General features: G+C 34.0%; 1 protein-coding gene across 1 annotated transcript in view; it reads left to right on the top strand.

Annotated features, from left to right (window-relative positions):
- Window positions 1-22,745, top strand: part of magi3b (membrane associated guanylate kinase, WW and PDZ domain containing 3b) — a 170,968-nt gene that overhangs the window by 134,351 nt on the left and 13,872 nt on the right. Inside the window, exons 7-17 of the mRNA XM_073851243.1 lie at window positions 1,652-1,731; window positions 3,877-3,934; window positions 4,021-4,133; window positions 9,259-9,453; window positions 12,006-12,623; window positions 16,387-16,418; window positions 18,106-18,265; window positions 20,059-20,153; window positions 20,286-20,478; window positions 20,589-20,768; window positions 22,451-22,636. Of these exons, the coding sequence (XP_073707344.1) occupies window positions 1,652-1,731; window positions 3,877-3,934; window positions 4,021-4,133; window positions 9,259-9,453; window positions 12,006-12,623; window positions 16,387-16,418; window positions 18,106-18,265; window positions 20,059-20,153; window positions 20,286-20,478; window positions 20,589-20,768; window positions 22,451-22,636 (1,910 nt within the window). The remainder of the gene's footprint in view (window positions 1-1,651; window positions 1,732-3,876; window positions 3,935-4,020; window positions 4,134-9,258; window positions 9,454-12,005; window positions 12,624-16,386; window positions 16,419-18,105; window positions 18,266-20,058; window positions 20,154-20,285; window positions 20,479-20,588; window positions 20,769-22,450; window positions 22,637-22,745) is intronic.

Below are 22,745 nucleotides of genomic sequence, written 5' to 3'. Positions count from 1 at the left end.
ATCAATGGAAAGCATAATTAGCTTTTAAATAATGTATAAATCTCAGTTTCAAAAAAATATTTTTTTATTAAGCAAAAATCAATAGAAATGTTTATTTTCTCTTATACAGTTTTATTATAGGCTATTTATTATCTAAAATAATATCAAAGATTTCTGCACTCTATCTACATAGTGAAAACTAGTAAAACAAACGAAACATATTACAACAGTGAAATTTCTAATAGTTATTCCAATAGTCATCAGCGCTTCCACAATGAGGAGCAAGCGTGTGCGCATGGTTGCCAGATAGTCACAGTTAACGTTTATTTGACCTTATTGTCGTCTTATTGTCGAAAGCTTGTCAACTAACATTTTTCGTCAAAGTTTTTGTTTTCGAAATGAATGCTATGGACAAGACTTTCAGTAATAATTCTGCTAAAAATAATGTCAATTATAAATATATTTTATATTATTTATAAATAATATATTGTATAATATTAATATTATCCATAACAGGCATATTTTTGGTCACCAAATGCCTTTATATCTTTAATTTAATGTATACCTTCAAGTCTGGATAATATATATATATATTTTTTTTTTATCGTTGTCACATTGCTTAATGCCATCTGATTTGACACAATATTGTTTATGTGTTTATTATTGTTTTCATGCCACTGAATGTCATGTGGTATTTGATGCACTATTCACAATACCGCAGAATATTGTTTTGTTTGTTCTTGTGTTTTGTTCCACATTTATTATGCCACTGTATTATTCCTGTGAAGTGTTCTCATTTTTTTTTTATTGCTGGAGGTTCTTAAAGTAATATTCGATGCAAAGACATTATATGCAAAGTGTATATTTATACAAAGTTTTTATTTACTGGCTTTAAATTTGCTCTCCAATATTCCCTTTTATAGGCAGCGATATTTGTTAGCAAGCAGCGCATTTTCCCCTCCACAGCGCTGCGGTGTGATTCTATTCAGGTCGAATCTCAAACTCCATCAACATAGTATTCCAATCGCTATTTTCACAAACGGCATGCTTTATCAGTTTCTCTCCTCAACTTGCTGATATCTGATGTTTTCCTCACTCTAAAAAAGTAGTGTTGCTTTTAAAAGTCAAGCGCAGAGCTGTCAGAACGAAAGAATAAATATAGCTTGCAGTGTGGCCTAGATGCTCTTTAAAGAACAGAGTCAAAGATCTGTTTGTGTGTGCGTATGTGTGCATTTGGGGTCGCGATCATAAATATTTTAGTGGTTACAAAATTTTCCAGTTCGGTTTATGAGACTCATAACTAGAAGCCATTGAAAATCTCACCCTTTTTGACCTGCCAAGACTTTATAATAACTTTTGTGACACATTAGCGGTTCTCAAACTGAGGTCAAAGCAATGTCAAAAATACATTTGAGTGATGAAATAATTGACAAAAGCACTAACAATGAATTAACTGATGAATTAATTCATAATAATGAATGAACATGTTCAGTCCAGCTGCTTGTGATTACTCAGTTCATTAAGGTTCATTAGATGAAAATAGCAGTCTATTTGAAAGAAATCAGAACAAAACAACAGTCTAGCAAAATGATGTTAACTTGGGGTGTTATGTAACCCACAATTTTAGTTTTACAGCTCTGGTATCTAATGCATTTTCTTTTTTGTTTTATAGCCACAACACAAAGTCGACTACGTGGTTGGATCCGCGTCTGGTTAAAAAAGCTAAGCCCCCGGAAAAGTGTGAGGATGGAGGTGAATCTTTGCATTACGCATTTATACAGGAAGCTGTAAACATGTATGACAGCTACATGCATATGCAAATAGAACTTCAATTGCATTCAATCAGTTGTGTATACCCTTCCACATTCATACGCCGGCACACATAACAGAGGGCATGATTGCATAACCTCATCTGAATGCATTCACTTCCTCTTGCCTTTTCGCTCTGTAATGCACACGAGCACACATGATGGCTAACAAAATGTAGCTGCTCTTTTATGGGAGTTTTAAAGTCCTGTGCTATATGCTCACTGGTGCACAATACTTTTCTGGTTGCGTATGTGTGTGTGTGTGTGTGTGTGTGTGTGTGTGAAGCTCTCTGTTGCGTGAACAGCTTTTTTCTCCTCATTAGTTCATTTGGGCATAATGTACGTACAGCAGAGGGGATACACACAGGCACACAGCGGCTTACACTGCCTGTTTATTTGACAGTTTTGTAAACATGCCATCTTTTGCACTTGCATATAAAAATAGATTTATTTTTACAACATAACATAATATGTATATGAAAAACAAGAAAAGTGTCTTTGAAAGATATTTTGCTTTGGCTATTATTTTATTTTATTTTATTTTATTTTATTTTATTTTATTTTATTTTATTTTATTTTATTTTATTTTATTTTATTTTATTTACAAAATAAAAATTATTGAAATCTCATGACACAATATTAAACACTAGCTTGTTTTACTTGTTAAAGTAGAATTATAAAATATATTTAATGTAAAATGTATAAAAAGTACTTCTTGAATACTTTATCCATTAAAACATAATTTTATTTAGAACATACACTGCCATTCACAAGTTTGGGGTCAGTTTCTTATGTTCATCAAAGCTGCATTTATTTGATCAAAAATACAGAAAAAAAAAAACAGTAATATTGTGAAATATTATTGCTATTTAAAATACTGGTTTTCTATTTGAATATATTTTGAAATGTAATTTATTTCTGTGATGCAATGCTGAATGTTCATCATTACTCCAGTCTTCGGTGTCACATGATTCACATGATGCACATGATGCACATGAAAGTGCATTTATTTAAAATAGAAATCTTTTGTAACATACACTACTGTTCAAAACATTGGGGTCAGTACGTTTTTTTCTTTCTTAAAAAATGCTTTTATTCAGCAAGGTTGTGAAAAAATGAATACAAAGTAATAGTAAAGACTTAAATTGTTACTTAAAAAAAGACTTACTTAAAATATATATAATATTACATTTATATATTTATATTTTTAATAAATTCTGTTCTTTTAAACTTTTTATTCATCCAAAGTATCAGAGGTTCCAAAAATTGATAATAAATCAGCATATTAGAATGATTTATGAAGCATCATGTGACACTGAAGACTGGAGTAATGATGCTGAAAATCCAGCTTTGCATCACAAGAAATAAATTATATTTTAAAGTGCATTAAAATAGAAAACCGGTATTTTAAATTGCAATAATATTTCACAATATAAATTTTTTTTTTCTGTATTTTTGATCAAATAAATGCAGCCTTGATGAGCATAAGAGACTCTTTAAATAAAATTAAAAATCTAACTGATCCCAAAATTTTGAATGGCAGTGTATATGACATATGATATATTTAAAGCAGAATTAATTAAGAAAAATTGTATTTTATTTGGTAAAAATAATGTAACAAAAAATTCTATATTTGATTAAACATTATCTTAATATCATGCAGCAGAAAACATAAAAATAAATTATAATTGAAATGTATTAATAAAGTTCATACTTATGTTCATTTGCATATTTTTTTCTGAAGTCGATATATAATGTTTCATGATTTTTGCACCAAAACCATATTTTTGCACTTAAAAAAGCTGTCATAATTTAACTTATAACCATGTGACACCCACTCTTATATCCTTAGATAAACCAGGCTGCTAAAGTACTGTAATATTTCTTTATGTAAATAGTAAACACTTCAGCTTTGTTCTGTTTGGCTAACATTTGAAAGGTCAAAGTATATTTACATTTAAAAAATCAAGGAAATTGATGGTTCCTTGTGATATGACCTCTTTAATGTTGCATGCTGTTGTTGATGATTTTGCAGTGTGTTTGTGTGGATTTGCATTTAAACACATTGCTCTCATTCCTTCATCATCAGAGCTTCCATATGGTTGGGAGGAGATTGATGACCCGCAGTACGGCACATACTATGTCGAGTAAGATGATTAGATTTGTTTTTTTAAGCTTATTAAGGTAGGCAAACAATGTACCTTAAAAACTTTTTCTTTTGTTTTATCCTCAGTCACATAAATCAGAGAACCCAGTTTGAAAATCCGGTTTTAGAAGCCAAGAGGAAGCTTGGTCTGGACACTGCAGTCGCAACTCAGACCCAACAGAGGGCAGCACCTCCTCCAGGTACAAAGGCGCACCTCCCTAACTGTGAATTTAAACTGAATTTAACGCTCAGCATGTTAGAGACAAACACATAGGCTCCTCGCTGGGTGAATGATTGTATGTGGGGGAAAGAGGGACAGAAAGATAAGATTAAAGAATGGTGAGTCATCTGCCATTCTCAATATGATGAATTAAAGATTCTTCCATTAAACTGGATGCATTATAGATGTGTTTGAGCATGTGCGAATATGAGAGCGAGCGAAAAAACCCGAGGACGAGAAGAGTGCTGTTTTAGGGTGGATGGATGAGAGTATAAATGTTATAGAGATTGCTTCGCAGCACATCACAGGGCTGCATTAACATAAAAGAGAACATTAGCATCCATCATGCATTCACATTGCCGCTCTTTGATCAGTCCGCTCTCTAAAACATGGCTTTACTTCTTCACATTCATTTCGAATTTCTGGAAACAACGACTGCTGTCCATCCGGGCCGGGAAATCCATATCTACTGAAGTGAACTGTAACTATCGAGGCAGAGATGACAGGAACAGCGGGGAAATAGATGACACATGAGTCTGAGAGCTTTGATTGGATGGAGACCGGCGTAACAGAACCTCTATTCAGTCATTAGGGGTTGAAGGAAGGACAAGGGGAACAAGCACATTTTCTTTTTGCTTTGCTGAAATGCTCAGTTACCATGGCAGTGGTGAGACTGCAGCAAGATCCATTGCTTTAGATAGCAAAATCACAAGTTCTCAGAAATATGGTTTTAGTGGATGGATGAACTCAGGTGTCCTAGCAAACGTGTGACTATGGACATGTGCTACTTGTGGAAAGTGTCCAAAAAGTGTTGTTTCAGTTTCAAACTGTATATTTATTATCTTACCTTAAATTTATTATCTTAAGAACCTGTGTGCATAGGACATTTTTACAGTTTCTAAATATTAACATAATTTAATTAATTAATGTACACTGGTATTTAAGTTTTTTTTTTTTATTAAATAAATTAATATATTTATTCAGCAAGGACACATTCAATTGATCAAAAATTACAGCAAAGCAAAATTAATTTATCATTTATATTTTTTATAACTTATTACATTATATTTGTATGTATATATGTGTTTGTGTGTGTGTGTTTAATTCAATTATATATATTTTATATATATATATATAATTTTTGTAATAATAAAATTGTATATTGCAATATTATGTTTTACTGCCTTAGTGACCATAAGAGATTTAAAAACATTAGCAAAGCTTGCAAACTTATTGTATAAATGTAATATATATATTGTATAAATGTAATATTATTTAAAATTATAAAAATAACACTGTAATAAACATAATATTATTTAAAATTGTAATATTTCACAATATTACGGTTCTTACTGTATTTTTGATCAAGTAAATGCACCCTTAGTAAGCATAAGAGACTCAAAAACATTAGCAAATCATATAAACCCCAATTTTTAACAGTAGTTTAATGAAAAAAATAGTTTATTTATAATTTATATTTTTATATAACTTTTATATTATTATTATAGAAAATGTATTATATTATACATGTATTATATTATAGAAAATGTAACAAGTTATATATGTATATATTCAAAGTTGTAATAAATGTAATATTAATAATAGTAATATTATGTCAAATTGTAATATTTCACAATATTACAGTTTTTACTGTATTTTTGATTAAATAAATGCAGCCTTAGTAAGCATAAGGGACTCAAAAACATTACTAAAGCTTACAGACCCAAACGATTTGAACAGTAGTTTAATGAAAATAAATATAATTTATGATTTAGATTTTTATATTATTTGTTTATTTATTTATTTATTTTTTATTTATACATACACACACACACACACACATTTTTTTTTAAATATATTTCTTACAAAATAACATTTATATGCTACAGTATTAATATAATAGAGGCAAAACTAAAAATGAACCAATTTACCAACAAATAGTTGCAGTTACAATAGGTGGCACTAATTGACAACTAAATTTTCTTCTGATCTGGGGACATGGTGTGCAACTCTTTCAAAAGTATTTTTTCACGTTCTAAGACATTTAACCATTTTGACACAATTTAAAAAAAAACACTCACTATCATCATTTCCTGTCTTTTCTTTACTTTGTCCTGTCAAAATGGCAAAATCAATGTTTTGACAGTCCTTCCCTGTAATAGAGAGATTCACAGTTGCCATTACAGCACATGTATTCAAAGCCTTCTCTCTCATGGCACACACACACACACACACACACACACACACACACACACACACACACACACACACACACACACACACACACACACACACACACACACACACACACACACACACACACACACATAACCCTTCTTTTAGCTCAGTGTGGTTCTTCTTTTATTGTTCGGTGATATAATAGCTCATTAAAACAGTGTGATCCCCACAGTCTTCTAGACTTCTTTGGTGATTTGTGATGAACTCTCAAAGTACAGTTTTCCATGGCACACTGTTTTCATCTTTCCTGACAGGAAGTACAGAAAAAGTGAGTCAGCGCAGTTATGGGCATAAAAGACAAAGAGTTCCCCTTAAAACTTTCACTTACAGCAGCTGAATATTAGCTAGAAAACTCCACACCCAGTGCTGAGAGAGTTTCTGAAGGTTGTCTAATTTTGAGGATGTGAGTGTTATCACTCCCTCGGCCCTTCTGGGAACCCACAGGATAGCAATATATTAGACAAGTACAGTATGTGAGGGTGAGCCGCTGATGATAAATGTTCTCGTCTATGCTGTCAGAGAGAGCGTTGTTAATAGTTTGGTTTACTGTGCCAGATGTTTGGAATCATTCACGGATTTAATTATATGCCAGTCATACATGGGAAAACATTTCTGCCAAATAAATGATAGATTAATGGAATATTAAATCTATCGATAAATAGTTGCAATCAAAATTATTCAACCCCCCCAGAGACTGCAATACTTTGCAAATGTTTTTTGCTCTTTCTGAAGATCCAGGACTAAATTGCATCTACAACAGTTTTCTGGCATATTAAAGAGGGATAATGTCAATATATAATGTAATGTTTTTGAGTTATAGGATTTTTTAATAACACAGCTATGTCAGAATTATTCAACCCCTATTCAACATTGCTGTTTTAAGACAGTTATTTTTATGGTAAGGAACAAAATTGTCTTAAAAAATTGTCTTAAGCCTTTACAAACTTATTAAAAATGGAATTAGCTTGGGGTGTTACACATAGTATACTCTTAGCCCATGCATGTGCTGAAGATGAGTAGCAAATATGGTAAAGTCAACAAAGCTCACACAAAATCAATAGAGAAGAAATCATTTGCTCTATTATAAAGTCTAAAACTACATGAAGATTTCTAAGACATTACAAGTCCCTAGAGACACAGCTGGCAGCCGTATTCCTTAGATTAAAGTGTGTTGAACCAGAAAACCTTTGAGGCTGTTGAACAAAAAAGCACAATATCATAAAATGTTTGATCAGATCAACTGAGAAAAACTTGCAATGTACAGCCAAAGACTTGCAAGATGACCCGACAAAAGGAGGAAAAATATTTCAATGCTCTGTACAAGAGGAACACTAGACAAGTGTAGTCTTCATGTTGAGGAATCTTGCTGAATACCACTCTTGACCAAGAACAGCAAAAAGCTGACTTGAACATGCCAAAATTCATTTGGATAGACCTGTGGAGTTCTGGAAGAATGTTTTGTGGAGTGATGTGTCCAAACTGGAACTTTTTGGGCGTATGGATCAGAGGTACGTCTGGTGCAAAAAAGACAACGCTTATAAGCAGAAGAACACCATCTCCATCATCAAACATGGAGGTGGGACAGTCCTGTTATGGGGTTGTTTTACTGTAACAGGAAGTGGAAAACGACCATGCAAAGGATATCATTGATTTATTAAAGTATCAGACCTTTTTGGCAAACATTGTGATGCCTTTTGTGCAATGTCTGAAGATAATAATCAGTGGACTTTCCTGCAGGACAATCATCCCAAAGTATACGTTCAAATCTACTTGCGCTTGGTTCAGGAATCAGTCATAGAATGTTTTTAAGTGGCCTGTTCAGTTTCCAGATGTAATTCTCGTTGAAAATACATGGCTGAATTTGAAGCAAGCAGTGGCAAAGTAAAAACCAAAGATTATCAGTGATCTGAAAGCTTTTTCAGGGGAGTAATGGCCCAAGATTGCAGCAGAAAGGTGACAGAAGCATCTAAGCACTTCCAGGCAGTGTTTATTGGTGGTTTTAAAGAATAAAAGATTCTACGCCAAATTCACTTTCAGGGGTTGAATAATTTTGATCATAAATATTTAGAGCCAATTTGATTTTTTTTTTCATTATTCATCAACTTACATTCTCAGAATTACTCAAAAGTGTATTAATGAACTTTCTTTAATAGTTTACTGATGCCTTTGTTGAATTGTTTTCACAAAATGTTGCTCTCTGCAGCAAAATACCTTGCAGGTCAAGGGGGTTGAATAATTTTGATTGCAACTCTATGTGTATATATATATGTATGTATATATATATATATATATATATATATATATATATATATATATATATATATATATATATATATGAGAATATATATGAGAATTTCTATCTATCTATCTATCTATCTATCTATCTATCTATCTATCTATCTATCTATCTATCTATCTATCTATCTATCTATCTATCTATCTATCTATCTATCTATCTATCTATCTATCTATCTATCTATTTATTTATTGATGGTAAACCTTTTCCAAAGGTTAGGTCTCTTTTCTCTGCCCACCCTGTAGAAAAAACAGCATATATATGCATATGTGTTCAAAAAGGGTGTTTCAGGCCCCATTTTGTATTGTATTCATGGAAAGTATCCCATAATGTGCTTTGGTTAGTGATATTAGGACAGTCTGTGTGACTTCCCACATTATTGATGGATCTGTCATGCATTTTGAAAACATCTTTATCATCAAGCATTTCATTTGGTGCAGTTGGTGCTTGCATATAACGTAGTCTACTGTATCAATGTCTAGTTGTTTGCAGTTTTGTCTTTGTGCATATTTTATGTGAACTCATCGCAGATGTCGTCTGTCTGTTTCTTCCTCTCCTTCTGTCTCTGTAGGTGGAGCGGCTGGTACACCCGGGTTCACGCGGGACCCAACCCAGCTGAAGGGGGAGCTGTATCACACGGCTCTCAGGAAAAGCCAGCAGGGGTTTGGTTTCACCATCATTGGTGGAGACCGACCTGATGAGTTCCTGCAGGTGAAGAACGTTCTCGCTGATGGCCCAGCCGCACAGGATAACAAGATGGCCTCTGGTGAGTGATGTGTAGTTTGGCGAAAGGTGTTTAGGCTTACATCCACAATTCACATTAGGGGTAATTAGGAAATCAGCCTACAAATGACTTAATTATAGATATCTCCTCACATTAAAGGGTAGTTTATTCAAAAATGAAAATTCTGTCATTGTGTTATGCATAGACAGCAATGCAACTGACACGTTAAAGGCCCAGAAAGGTAGTAAGGACCAGTGATGCGCGGGTCAACGTATAAACAACCCGAACCCGACCGACATTTTCAACTAACCCGCCCGCAACTCGGACCGCAAAATAAAAAAATAAAATATTGTACCCGATCCGCTTCCTGACCCGCCTGTTTAATATTTGCGACTGACACCAGCGATTATATGCGGCTATGCATTGGAGGAGATGCGTTCACTGTCAAACATCATTCTGCATTAATTAGGTAATTTTGTCAAAAGAAATGTTCTTGATTACAAGAAAAATACAGATTGTTCATGTTGTGATTTAGCTTGTCTTGCCTTTATACAGATTTAAATAGTTTCATTTTGGAAGTAGGCTACACTAAATTATGTCAGTGATTCTACGATGTTAAATATGATCAAGAGTTATTTCATTTCGATCTACAGTGTAATAAAAGTTAAGAATAAGATTAGCCTATAGCCCTAAATATTAGAGACTAAAGCTAATTCCTTTTTTCTTAACTTTTATTCTTCCAAAAATTATCAAGAATATTAAATCAACTTAATAGGCTAGGTTAACAACTTTTCTATATACAAACATAACGAATGCACTTCAAAACGAAGTTTTCATATATAAAATCAGGAATCACGAATATGACAAAATAATATTATTTTATATATATATATATATATATATATATATATATATTAATTGTATAGCCATAATAGTTGTTAATAATAGGAAATTATAGTGCCTTGAATTTATTAAGTAATGCTTAATTTCGTTCGTATCGCTCTCTGGAAATGTAAAGAAAAAATACAGTTTTTATTTGGAATTCGTTTTTAATCCCTGGTTTTAAACAAGCATATACATTAGATAATTTATATATTATTGCTTGAATAAACGTTAAAAAATACTGCTAAATTTTATAATAAAGGAAATTAAACAGACCTAGGCATTTGAAAAGACATAGTGAAATGTGTCTAATAATTCCAAAAAGAAAGAGAAACATTGGACATAATCAAAATATTTGAGACATTTATTAGGAATACCATTTTCTTAACAATTAAGATGCTGCATGTGTTTATCCAGTCTAATCGAAGTGTGCGTCTCTCCCTCGACTTTCCCAACAAAAATCCCACCCCCTCTCAGAAAATACATAAAGCTGACATTACTGAGCTATATGCGTTTAAAAGTAGCCTATTAAAATGGTACAATGGCATTGCTCAGTTCAACGTGTTGGAAATCGGGCATTTTGTCCCGCGTCAGCATTTATTCAACAGTTAATAACGCTCAACATTCAAAAGGTAAATATTATTCAGCCAATAAAGTGTAGGTCTATGTATTTCATAGAAAAGTGTGTCTAGTACTATATAAATTACAAAGGTTTAATTGGCATCTTTATTTCAAACGACCCGACCGACCGCGACCCGAATATCATAAAAAATATTTTTGGATGACTTGTAACCGCGGGTAACCGCTCATTTCGGATCAACCCGCGCATCACTGGTAAGGACACTGAACGCGTCAGTTGCTTTGCTGTCTATGCAGAATCAGAAAGCTCTAGGATTTAATCAAAAATATCTTCATCTGTGTTCTGAAGATGAACAAAGGTCTTACGGGTTTGAAACGACATGAGGGTGAGTAATTAATGACAGAATTTTCATTTTTGGGTGAACTATTAAATTAAACTGGGATAGGAGAAGTATGTTAACATTAAAAGGCTACACAATAATGGCTTTATTTTCAAGTTTATTTTTTGTAATTTAGTAAAAGTCATACTAAAGTCATTTTTATAACTTTTTCAATATTGCTATTATATTGTTTCAATTAAAAAAAATAATTTATTTTTAGTTAACTATAATAACCATACAGCAACAGTACATTGTGACCATAATGGCAAGGTTTTCTAAAGCCACATGAAAACCAAAAAGGACAAAATTATTCACTTATAATCTTCCTTTATTTTGAGTTGTTAACTTGAGTTGCTGTGGGTCATTGAGTGAACAAATCATTCTCATTCAGGAACTGGATCATTAAAAAATAATAATAATAAAGAGAATGATTCGTCCACTGATCCAACTCAAAAACTCTTGGAATATAAAACAAAAGTTGCACAAACTACTTAGTATTTCTTTGCACTGCTGTAGCTTATCAAATGAGTATTTAAAAAAGACCTGTGTAAAAATTCTTCAAAGGCTCTCAAAGAAGTAACACACATTTGATATGATGTACTGTAAGGGTGTGTAAATAAGAATGGAATATTTGATTTTGAAAAGTATTCCTTTTATCTGGTATCTCTCAAAAACATAAATGCATAAAAAAGTTCCAATTAATAATGTTCGTTTTCCTTTTTGACACTGTCAAATTTCCTCTTTTCAACCCAGGTGATGTTATTGTGGAAATCAACGGCACACTTGTCTTAGGCAAGACCCACGCCGACGTGGTCCACATGTTCCAGTGCATCCCAATCAACCAGTATGTGGACATGGTCCTCTGCCGCGGATACTCGCTCCCCCCTGACGTCGACGCTGACAGTGAGGACCTTCCCCCTCCACCTCCACCTCCAACAGGAGAGATCGTAACCGCCGTACCTCTCATCAACGGCCAGCCGCTGCTGGTCAAAGGCGATGCCCTCCATGGCTCCTCCCAAGAGCTTCACTACGTAACCACAGACGCCATCGGGAGGCCGGTGGTCGCTGCGCTTCCAGGAGGCAGCAGCGGTGCCAACGACAGGCCTGAGACGGGGATGCTGCAGCCGGAGCTGGTGAGCGTGCCAATCATAAAGGGACCTGGAGGATTTGGCTTCGCCATTGCAGACTGTCCGCTGGGGCAGAAGGTGAAAATGATCCTGGATGAGCAGTGGTGCCGAGGCCTGTTGAAAGGAGATGTGATAAAGGAGATTAACAGGCAGAACGTGCAAACGCTGAGCCATGCGCAGGTGGTGGATATACTGAAGGACCTCCCTGTGGGCAGCGAAGTGAATCTGTTGGTGTTGAGAGGAGGTAAGAGAGCTGGAGAGTGTATGGAACATTGCACTGATTATTTAGGGCATAAACAGACTCTACACTAGCAGAAGAAGTTTAAAGTTTAGAGTAATTGATGGTATGGTCACACTTCCAGCATCATGTTTACGCTCTTGTAGCGTTTCAAAGCAGCGTTGGAAAAACTGCAAAATTTCAATTATCTTTTAGCCTTAATGTCCTGGAAATCTTGCATTAAAGGTGCCATAGAATGGAAAACTGAATTTACCTTGGCATAGTTAAATAATAACAGTTCAGTACATGGACATGACATACCATGAGTCTCAAACACCATCGTTTCCTCCTTCTTATATAAATCTAGTGTTTGCAAAAGACCACCGAAAAATAGGTCAATTCCAACATAACAGGTCTGTTACGCAACTTCCCCGGGATCGTTAATAGTTACGCCTCCAACATTTGCATCGCCCAATCATCAGTAACGTCAGCACCTCAGTTAAACAAGGCAAGTCACTCAAGGGACACGGTTAGCTTAATGCTAGCGCTAGCCTGTTACATTGCTATACATAGGATTTCACTTACCACATAAACAGAGAGATGAGTGCGCTGATGATGGTGAATGATGGAGAAATAACTGCCTGATGATGGTGAATGATTTACAGATCTGGAGAATCACTGACAAGCAGCTCAACTTGATTGGTAAGTACTTGTGTATCTGCATTATAACTTTACACAGAGCACATGCATCGCAGTAATCAGACTAATATATCCGCGATTCAAAACGGCAGATTCAACAAACCACATATTAAAAGCGGCTAGAGCTCCTAATTAAATATGTATTTTTATCCATGTGCGAGCTATTGAGCTCTGTGAAACAGCCAATCAGAGCAGAGCTCATTAATATTCATGAAGCTTCCAAATAACAGAGCATTTCATTGTAGGGGCAAATCCTAGGGTTGTAAATGGACCTGTAAAACCATTTCTGGAGATTTTTTGCCCTTTCCTATGCCATATACCTTCTATGTAGATATCAGAAAACAATTTAAAAATATTGTATAAATGCATTCTATGGCACCTTTAAATCATAAAATTCATGCATGAACTATCAAAAATATATAGCTTGATTGCAGTTTGGATAAGAGTGTCTGTAAATATAAATAGTCTTGTGTAGAGTATGTTTTGAGCCTTTAGAATTTAATTAATGTAGCCATAGTAGGCTTAAGTTATCCAATGGCAGTTTCAGATTGTCTGGATTTTTGTGTGTGTGATTTGTACAAGTTTGTATTCCTGCATATTTTGAGGTAAACCACTACTTTGCTCTGCATCACACACTTGAAACGGATCTTAGGCGTTTCTAGTAAAAACCCTGCTGAAAAGGCTTTCAAAGACTTTAACTCTGACTAGCATGCAGTGAATATAAATGTGAAAATGAATAAATCTCTCAAACTTTTTCAACTTCTTTAATCCTTTAAGCCTTTGTCAGGCCGTCATTCAATAGTGTCTTGACAAATCTTCTTACACTTATTGCAGTTAAATAAAGTTTGTTTCATTGTTACTTCTTTAAATTCAAATTCTGCGTCATGTTTACTACTTACTCTGAATTCAGTTCAAATTCAGAAATGAAAAAATTCCTGAGTTCCTGATTTCAATACATTTCTCAATCTTGTTTTTCAATGCAAAAATATAAATGTTATTACCGGTAAGTCAAGATACATGTTCGATATGCAAAATGACATAAAATTAGTTTTAAGAGAAATATACACTCTAAAAAATGCTCAGTGATTGGGTGGTTTTGTTTTGGCCCAGCTTGTTAACCCAACCTTCTGTGTAGTTTCATTTAACTCAACTTTTGCTTAGAAATGACTATAGTTCTCCAGGATTTTCCTCCATATAATGGACTTCAATGGTGCTTAACGAATTGAAGGTTAAAAATGCAATGCAGCTTCAAAGGGATCTACACGATCCCAGCAGAGGAATAAGGTTCTTATCTAGCAAAACGATTGGTTATTTTCTAAAAAAATGTACAATTTCTATACTTTTTAACTTTAAATGCTCATCTTGATTGGCTCTAATTACTCTGGTTCAATAGGGTCAGAAAACTTCCATCTAATTTTCTCCTCTAACTTCAAAATCTGCCTCTGCAGAAGTACTGACCCAGAGTTTACAAAGTGAATGTGCAAAGAAGGTCAAACTCCCTTTACAAAAAAAGGTAAAAGAGCAATGTAGGAAGATTTTGTGATGTAGGATGATTTTCTCAAAAAAATGAATTTCTTTGTGAAAGACATAAATATCTTGGATGACATGGGGGTTAGTAAATGATCAGGATATACCAAGAATATACCAAGATTAATTATGTTTTATGCGTTTTTTTAATTAAAAAAGAAATCTTAAAAAACTGTAGATGCTATAATAATAAATAACTCCCTTAATTTTGATACATTTAGCCTCTAATGTTATTTTTTGCATTTTAAGTAATATATTTTGATTTAAAAATGTTTAGATATTTGTACTGGAAAATAAGACAAAAATTCTAAGAAAATGAACATGCAATGTAGCAGAGGACATTTTGCAAAACACAACCTTGTTCCACATTAGAATTAAACACACACACACACACACACACACACACACACATGCACACATATGTATGGGTTTAGAATAAAATGAAGGTAAATGATGACAGAATTTTCATTTTTGGTGTGTGAATTATCTTTTTACTTTACAATTAACAAGCCTAATAGGAGCACCAGCATGCATGCTACATATGATTGTAAGCAGCTACAGTAGGCTGGTCTTTTCAGTTGGGAATTACACAAGGCTTTTTTCCCTAGGTATCTTTTTTAGTTATATCTCCATTGTTCAGCAGGTGAGAAATCAGAGAAACCACTTCATGATTTTACATTTTAGCCACTCTTGTTCTCCTCTCCTCCACTCTCCCCGACCATACTTGAGGTGTGTTTCTGTCCCTCAGGAGAACATTATGTAAGAATGATGGACCGCTGATTCTGATACAGTTGGCAGGAGAGGCCCACTTTGCATTTTTTTGCACCCACTCAGTGGGGCTAGCTGGGAATTTGGGAAATGAGTTTAGATCACAGGGGAATTTCCGGATGTGTCTGCAAAGACTTCTGTGAGGATTTATTGTCTGCAGAGGGAGAGAGGGAGGGGGGGGGGAGTGAGAAAAGAGCGCAAGATAATGCTTTAATCAGTTCTATTACCCTTCAAAGGCTGAGTGAGTTTCGTCATTCATTGTTTAGCCATTAAATTCAGTCGAAATCACACCAATCAAGAGAAAGACGCAAACGGAATGAATTAAATGGCGTGGGTTCTAAATTGACAGATGGAAGTGTAGCCGCGTCATTATTTTATGCATGACTTCTGTCATTTGCAATGTGTTTCTCCCTGGAGGTTTCATAATTTTCTCTTATGTACATTTATTCAATCTATCTTTAATGGCTTCTAGATGACGCATGTGTCATGATTAACTCAGCTCGGAATTGGCTCAGGAAACGCCCCACTTTGAAGCACTTGAATGGCGCTTCCTCTTTGAGTAGCTTTTTAGTTAGATGGATGGGAATTAATAATGTAGCATTGAAACAATGTATTCTCATGCCTTTTTTATATTTCAGAGGCAACAACCATGAAACGCTGTCATTATAATAAGGGTTGAAATCTCAGTAACGAGTTCCTGTTTTTTTTTTTATCTCTCTTGATGTGTGCCTGTTCCTCCATTTTTCCCTCCTTCAGTGCTACTTATGTCTCTCATTTGCCTTTTCTCTGTTTCTAGGTCAGACATCGCCTGTGAAGAGTTTAAGACCTGTGAGTATGATAATAGATTTCAGAGGTGATAATGACCTTGTGGAACTGAGGAAATTGTTGAATATTTTATTTTGTGCCGGTGAAATTTCTTCTCAATTATTGCTCATACTTGCAGTTTGGGATTTAAACAAACCCCTTACTGTAAGTACTAAAGTTCGATTTCTGAGATGTCCCACGCCATTTGCACCTAATTGTGTGGCTTATATTACTTTTTAAATCATATGATGTACAATTTTCAATTGAGAATGATGAAACGGTCAAAAACAATCCCATATCACAGAAGAAAGGTTTTGAGAGATCAGAATATCATTGAGACTTATGAGTAGGCCCTTTGAAACTCTGGCCTGTAAACAACAACCACCCTAGTATCAAATTGGTGAGTTTTATATGGACATCACTCACAATTACTACAATAAATGTAAAAATCTAGTGTTAAAAATGTAATGCATTGTATGTAGTGTTTTTTTTTTTTTTTTACAAACCTCTTTCTGTAAGTACTAAAGTTCAATAGCTGGCACATCCCATGCCATTTGTACTGAATTGTGTGGCTTGTATTACTTTTTAAGTGATAAGATGTATGATTTTCACTTGAGAGTGACGAAGCAAGCAAAAACAATCCCATATACTTACAGTGAAGAAAGGTTTTGAGAGATCAGAATATCATTAAGACTTATGAGTAGGCCCTTTTCAACTATGGTCTGTAAACAACAACCTGGCAACCACCCTATATCAAATTGGTGAGTTTTATATTGACATCACTTACAATTACTACAATAAATGTAAAAATCAAGAGTTGAAAATGTAATGCTTTTTATGTTATTGATTTGGGATTTAAACAAACCACTTTCTGTAAGTACTAAAGTTCAGGAGTTGGCACATCCCATGCATCCCATTTGTATCAAATTGTGTGGCTTGTACTACTTTTTTAGTGATAGGATGTACAATTTTCATTTGAGAATGATGAAACTGGCACAAAAATGTCTCATATACTTACACTGAAGAAAGGTTTTGAGAAATCAGAATATGATTGAGACTTATGAGTAGGCCCTTTGAAACTCTGGCCTGTAAATGACAACCTGGCAACCACCCTAGTATCAAATTGGTGAGTATTATAACTCACAATTACTACAATAAATGTCAAAATCTCATATACTTGCATCAAATAAGGGTTTTGAGGGATCAGAATATCATTGAGATATGTAAGTAGGCTTTTTTGACTGGTAAACAATGATTTGGCAACCATCCTAGTGTCATGTTAGTGAGTTTTGTATGAACAACACTCACACTAACTACAATAAGTGTAAAAATCTAGATTAAAAAATATAATGCTTTAAAAGACCAGTAACATGAGGCAAAATGGCAAAAAACATGAACTGAATGAGTGTGTTGAGCGTGTTTCCAGTCTGGGTTTACTGATAAACCATTACAGCTGTTTTTCCGTATCACTCATGACACAGAAACATGATTTGCATATGAATGATGGGAATCTTCCTGCTAACCAGAAGGCCCGATCCAAGCATAACAGTATTTCTGTTGATATAGGCTATCTATCTGTATGCATTTCCGTTTCTTCTCTCAGCGGATATACCCAGTGAACAGTTTAAATGCTGCTTGTTATAGTTCACATCTGTGTGCACTCTGCTGGTCATTTTGTGAAGTGATATTAAAACGCATTTTATTCCAACAGAGACCGGGCCTGAGTGCCAGCACTGAGACTCTGGACCGTTGCCATGACATCATGGTTCCCCAGGCTTTGACATATCACTCAAACACATTGCCATGCAGCTCTCCAAAACAAGACGCTTCCCTCCACTACAGCAAACCCAAAGTCTTGTCGGAGAGCATAGGTGAGTCTCTGCTGAGCTCGTCCATGTTAAAGTACAAAGATGTGGATCTGTTAGAGTTTCTAACAGATCCACAATCAAGAAAAAATCAAGAAATATTTGGCTGAGTGCTGTATCCTGTATCAGATATATGTGCACACTGTCTGAGATACTGTTTCTGAGCTTATTTTTGTTGCTTTATAGGTCTTAAATGGTAACATACACACACTTGTATGTATCAAAATGCTTGTCTTTGCAAGTATCCTCCTAAACACAGTAAAAGCAAACAGATGAGAAAGAAAACACATGTGAAACAGTATATTGGATCTGGGCAGCTCTTAAAGTGACAGCAGTCTAATATTCCTGCTGTCTGTCATTTATGTTAATCAAACAACAAAAGAGAGAAAATCTCTCACTGCTCTTGACTAAATCACTTGTGTCACTTTAATAAGAAGAAATATATAATTAATGTAGACAGTGAAAAATAGTCCACAAGAGAAAATAATAGTTGAATTTATAAAAATTACCCCGTTCAAAAGTTTACACACACTTGATTCTTAATAATGTGTTGTTTCCTGAATGATCCACAGCTGTGTTTTTTTGTTCAGTGATAGTTGTTCATCAGTCCCTTGTTTGTCCTGAACAGGTAAACTGCCCGCTGTTCTGCCAAAAAAATTCTTCAGGTCCCACAAATTCTTTGTTTTTTCACTATTTTTGTGTATTTTAACCATTTCTAACAATGACTGTACGATTTTGAGATCCATCTTTTCACACTGAGGACAACTGAAGGACTCATGCAACTATTACAGAAGGTTCAAACGCTCACTGATGCACCAGAAGGAAACATGATGCACAAAGAGCTAGGGGTCAAAACTTTTAAAAAGAATAAAGATGTGTACATATTTCTTATTTTGCCTAAATATCATATTTTTTTAATTTAGTACTGCCTTTCAGAACCTACAGACGATTTCCCGGAGGACAAAACAAGAAAAATGTACACATCTTCATTTCGTTCAAAAGTTTACACCCCTGAATCATTGAATCATTCAGGTAACAACACAGTATTAAGAATTAAGCGTATGTAAACTTTTGAACAAGGTAATTATTTAACAATGTATAATACAATAGTGAGATACAAAGATACAAACTCGCACTGATGATATATAAAGTCACAATTATGGAATATAAATTTACATTCTATTTTAGTTTTACTTATTTAAATAATTTATTTAAAATACACATTCAGAACAGAGTTTTTTTTGTAATAGTTCTTTTTCCCCACATTCAAATTTATAATACACGAGGAAACGGCACACTAGAGACAATATAATGAGAGCTGTGGGCAAATGTCTTGTTCTTGCATATATTACACAATTGGTTTAAATGTGTGAAACTTTGAATGAGATTTATGAGCAGAAGATTTTCAGTTAATTTCAGTTAAAAAGTTGTTGAATGGCTTTGGGAGACTTTAAATATAGTTTGAATGGAGTATTTTATAATACTTTGTACATTTTCCCTTTGGAGCTTTACAGTCTGAATCACCAACCAATATTATTGCATGGAAAAAAGCAGCTGCTTAATCTGAGCTTCGCAGAAAAAATATCATATGGTTTTCAAATGACATATCTGGGAGAACTTTCCTTTTAATTTATGATCCAAATGCAGAGACACAGAAAAGACCATATGTGTGGTTGATGAAATACTGTTGCTTTTTTGGGGGGTTTTGCTTCTTTGTGATGAATGTGTTTAATCCCATGTGTTCCTAATTATTTATTGTACATCCATGAAATTCTGTCTGTTTGTATGTTTGTAAACAGTACCTCTCTATAAAGAGTTGGATGTGTTCATCAAGAGAGATCAGGAGACAGGCTTTGGCTTTCGTGTGCTTGGAGGAGAAGGTGCAGAACAACCAGTGAGCTCCTTCCACCTCTGTTACCACATTACTGGATATTTAGTCATATTCTTGGACTGTACTCATGTGATTTATTAGCAGATTGACTTTCTGTCTTAACTCTAAAACGAGCTATCTGTCTAATTTCATTAGGTCTACATTGGTGCCATCATTCCCCAGGGGGCGGCAGAGAAGGAAGGCCGTCTGAGGGCAGGAGATGAGCTTGTTGGCATTGATGGCATCACTGTGAAGGGGAAATCTCACAAACAAGTCCTGGATCTAATGACTAACGCAGCACGCAATGGACAAGTGTTGCTTTCAGTGTGCAGGAAGGTCATTTACAGAGGTGAGCACCGCTGACTGACAGTCCTTAGACATAAAACCAGCGCTGGAGTGTAATTAACTGCCTGAAAAGCTTTCATTAAAGGTCAGTCCTTGTAATCTTCTGCTCTATAGACGCCTCGGAGGATGTTGGGAGCGGAGCGCTGACCCTTGTGAATGGCTCACCTCGGCTTCCACGTATCCAGGTGCCAAGCATCAAGGACCAGGGGTCGTTTGATATCACGCTCCATCGTAAAGATAACGAGGGCTTTGGCTTTGTCATTCTCACGTCGAAGAGCAAACCGCCACCTGGAGGTAACAGCAGATGCATTGATGCACCAGCTGAAGTCATTTGGCGCATAAACAAAATAAAATTTCATATCATTAGAATTGGGAAAAAAGAACCAGTTCTTATTCAGAAAGGTTACATAGTAATATTTGATATAATGTTTTTTTTTTTTTTTTTTTTTTTTTTTATATATTCATACCATATGTACATCGACTTAACATACAGTAGTCACCACTAATAAGCTACTAAATATATTGTAGTAGCCTACATTTTTTGTACAGCTGCTTTGCAACGATTTGTATTGTGAAAAACTACATTAAAAAAGATTAAAACTACATTAAAACTGGAAATCAAGAACCAGTTCTTATTAAGAAAGAAACTGCTAATAAATCTAATAATTTGTAATGAATCTTAAAAAAAGACTCCCAAATCTTGAAAATCTATTGTGAAAATGCACATTCAGAATAAATGGCTATTTAATAATATATTTTTTTAAATACCAGTAATAATTAAAATAAATTATTTTTAAATTAAATTAAATTGAATTAAATTAAATTAAATATTGTGAAAATACACATTCAATAAAAAACTTTAAAATACCAGTAATAATTAAAATAAATTATTTTTAAATGAAATGAAATTAAATTATTTTTAAATTAAATTAAATTAAATTTAATTTAATTTAATAAATCTAATATTTTGTAATGAATCTTTAAAAAAAAAAGACTCCCAAATCTTGAAAATCTATTGTGAAAATACACATTCAGAATAAATGGCTATTTAATAATTTAAAAAAAAACAAAAACGTTAAAATACCAGTAATAATTAAAATAAATTAAATTAAATTAAATTAAATTATTTAATTTAATTTAATTTAATTTAATTTAATTTAATTTAATTTAATTTAGTTTAGTTTAGATTAGTTTAGTTTAATTTAGTTTACTAAATCTAATATTTTGTAATTAATCTTAAAAAACTATTGTGAAAATACACATTCAGAATAAATACCAGTAATAATTTAATTAAATTAAATTAAATTTAATTAAATTTAATTTAATTTAATTTAATAATTATGTTATAATGTTATAATTTTATTTTATTTTATTTAAGTATATAGTTAGGACTAGATATTTCCTCAAAAGACTCATCAGCTGCACTGGAATTGCTAGGTGAAATTAAAAAAAAATAATCACAACCCCAATCATTTAGAAATGGGTCATGATGAACGACTAACTATTAGTAAAGTTGACCAATTTTAAATATTGCATTTTTGGTTTGTTTGTGTCAATTTAATAATTTAATTTTACCACAGTGCTTGTGGTTTAATGTCATGTTGACATGTTTTTTAGTTTTTTTTTGTACACAGTGAAAGATGTTTCTTTAATAGTATCTCCTTTTATCGCCACCATGGCCATACATACTGCATGTAAATGGTAGTCAGTGGTGGTTGTATCGCAACACTGTTCGATGAGCACATTGCATCATCAGAGTTGTGTGTTCATTTATTTAGATTTTAAGATGTCATGTTAAAAATACAAAATACAAGTGCCTTGAGGCCTGTACTCTGTTCCATTCCATTCCATCCTGCTGTTTTAGTTATACACAGCCCCAGAATTGTTACATCTCTTATGATTCATTCATTATGATTATAAATACAACACAAGCCATTCCAATTCTGCTAAGTGATTTGCCTAAGTGTGTGTTGCAGTGATTCCTCATAAGATCGGTCGAATAATCGAGGGCAGTCCGACGGACCGCTGCGGGTTGCTGAACGTGGGTGACCGCATATCCGCTGTAAACAGTCAATCCATTGTGGAGCTCTCCCACAACGACATTGTTCAGCTTATCAAAGACGCGGGGAACTCCGTCACTCTTACCGTGGTTCCTGAGGACGGTGAGAGAGATAATGAAATGCCACATAAATATTTGTGCTTTTTCAACCTGTGCCTCATGCTTTGATTTGTCACACTAGGGTAATAATGTAGCTTAAATTGAAACACTAA

This window comes from Garra rufa, chromosome 12 (genome assembly GCF_049309525.1).
Source record: "Garra rufa chromosome 12, GarRuf1.0, whole genome shotgun sequence".
Taxonomy (NCBI): Eukaryota; Metazoa; Chordata; class Actinopteri; order Cypriniformes; family Cyprinidae; genus Garra; species Garra rufa.
The sequence above is the reverse complement of the archived record's forward strand: the minus strand, read 5'-3'. Positions and strand labels throughout refer to the sequence as shown.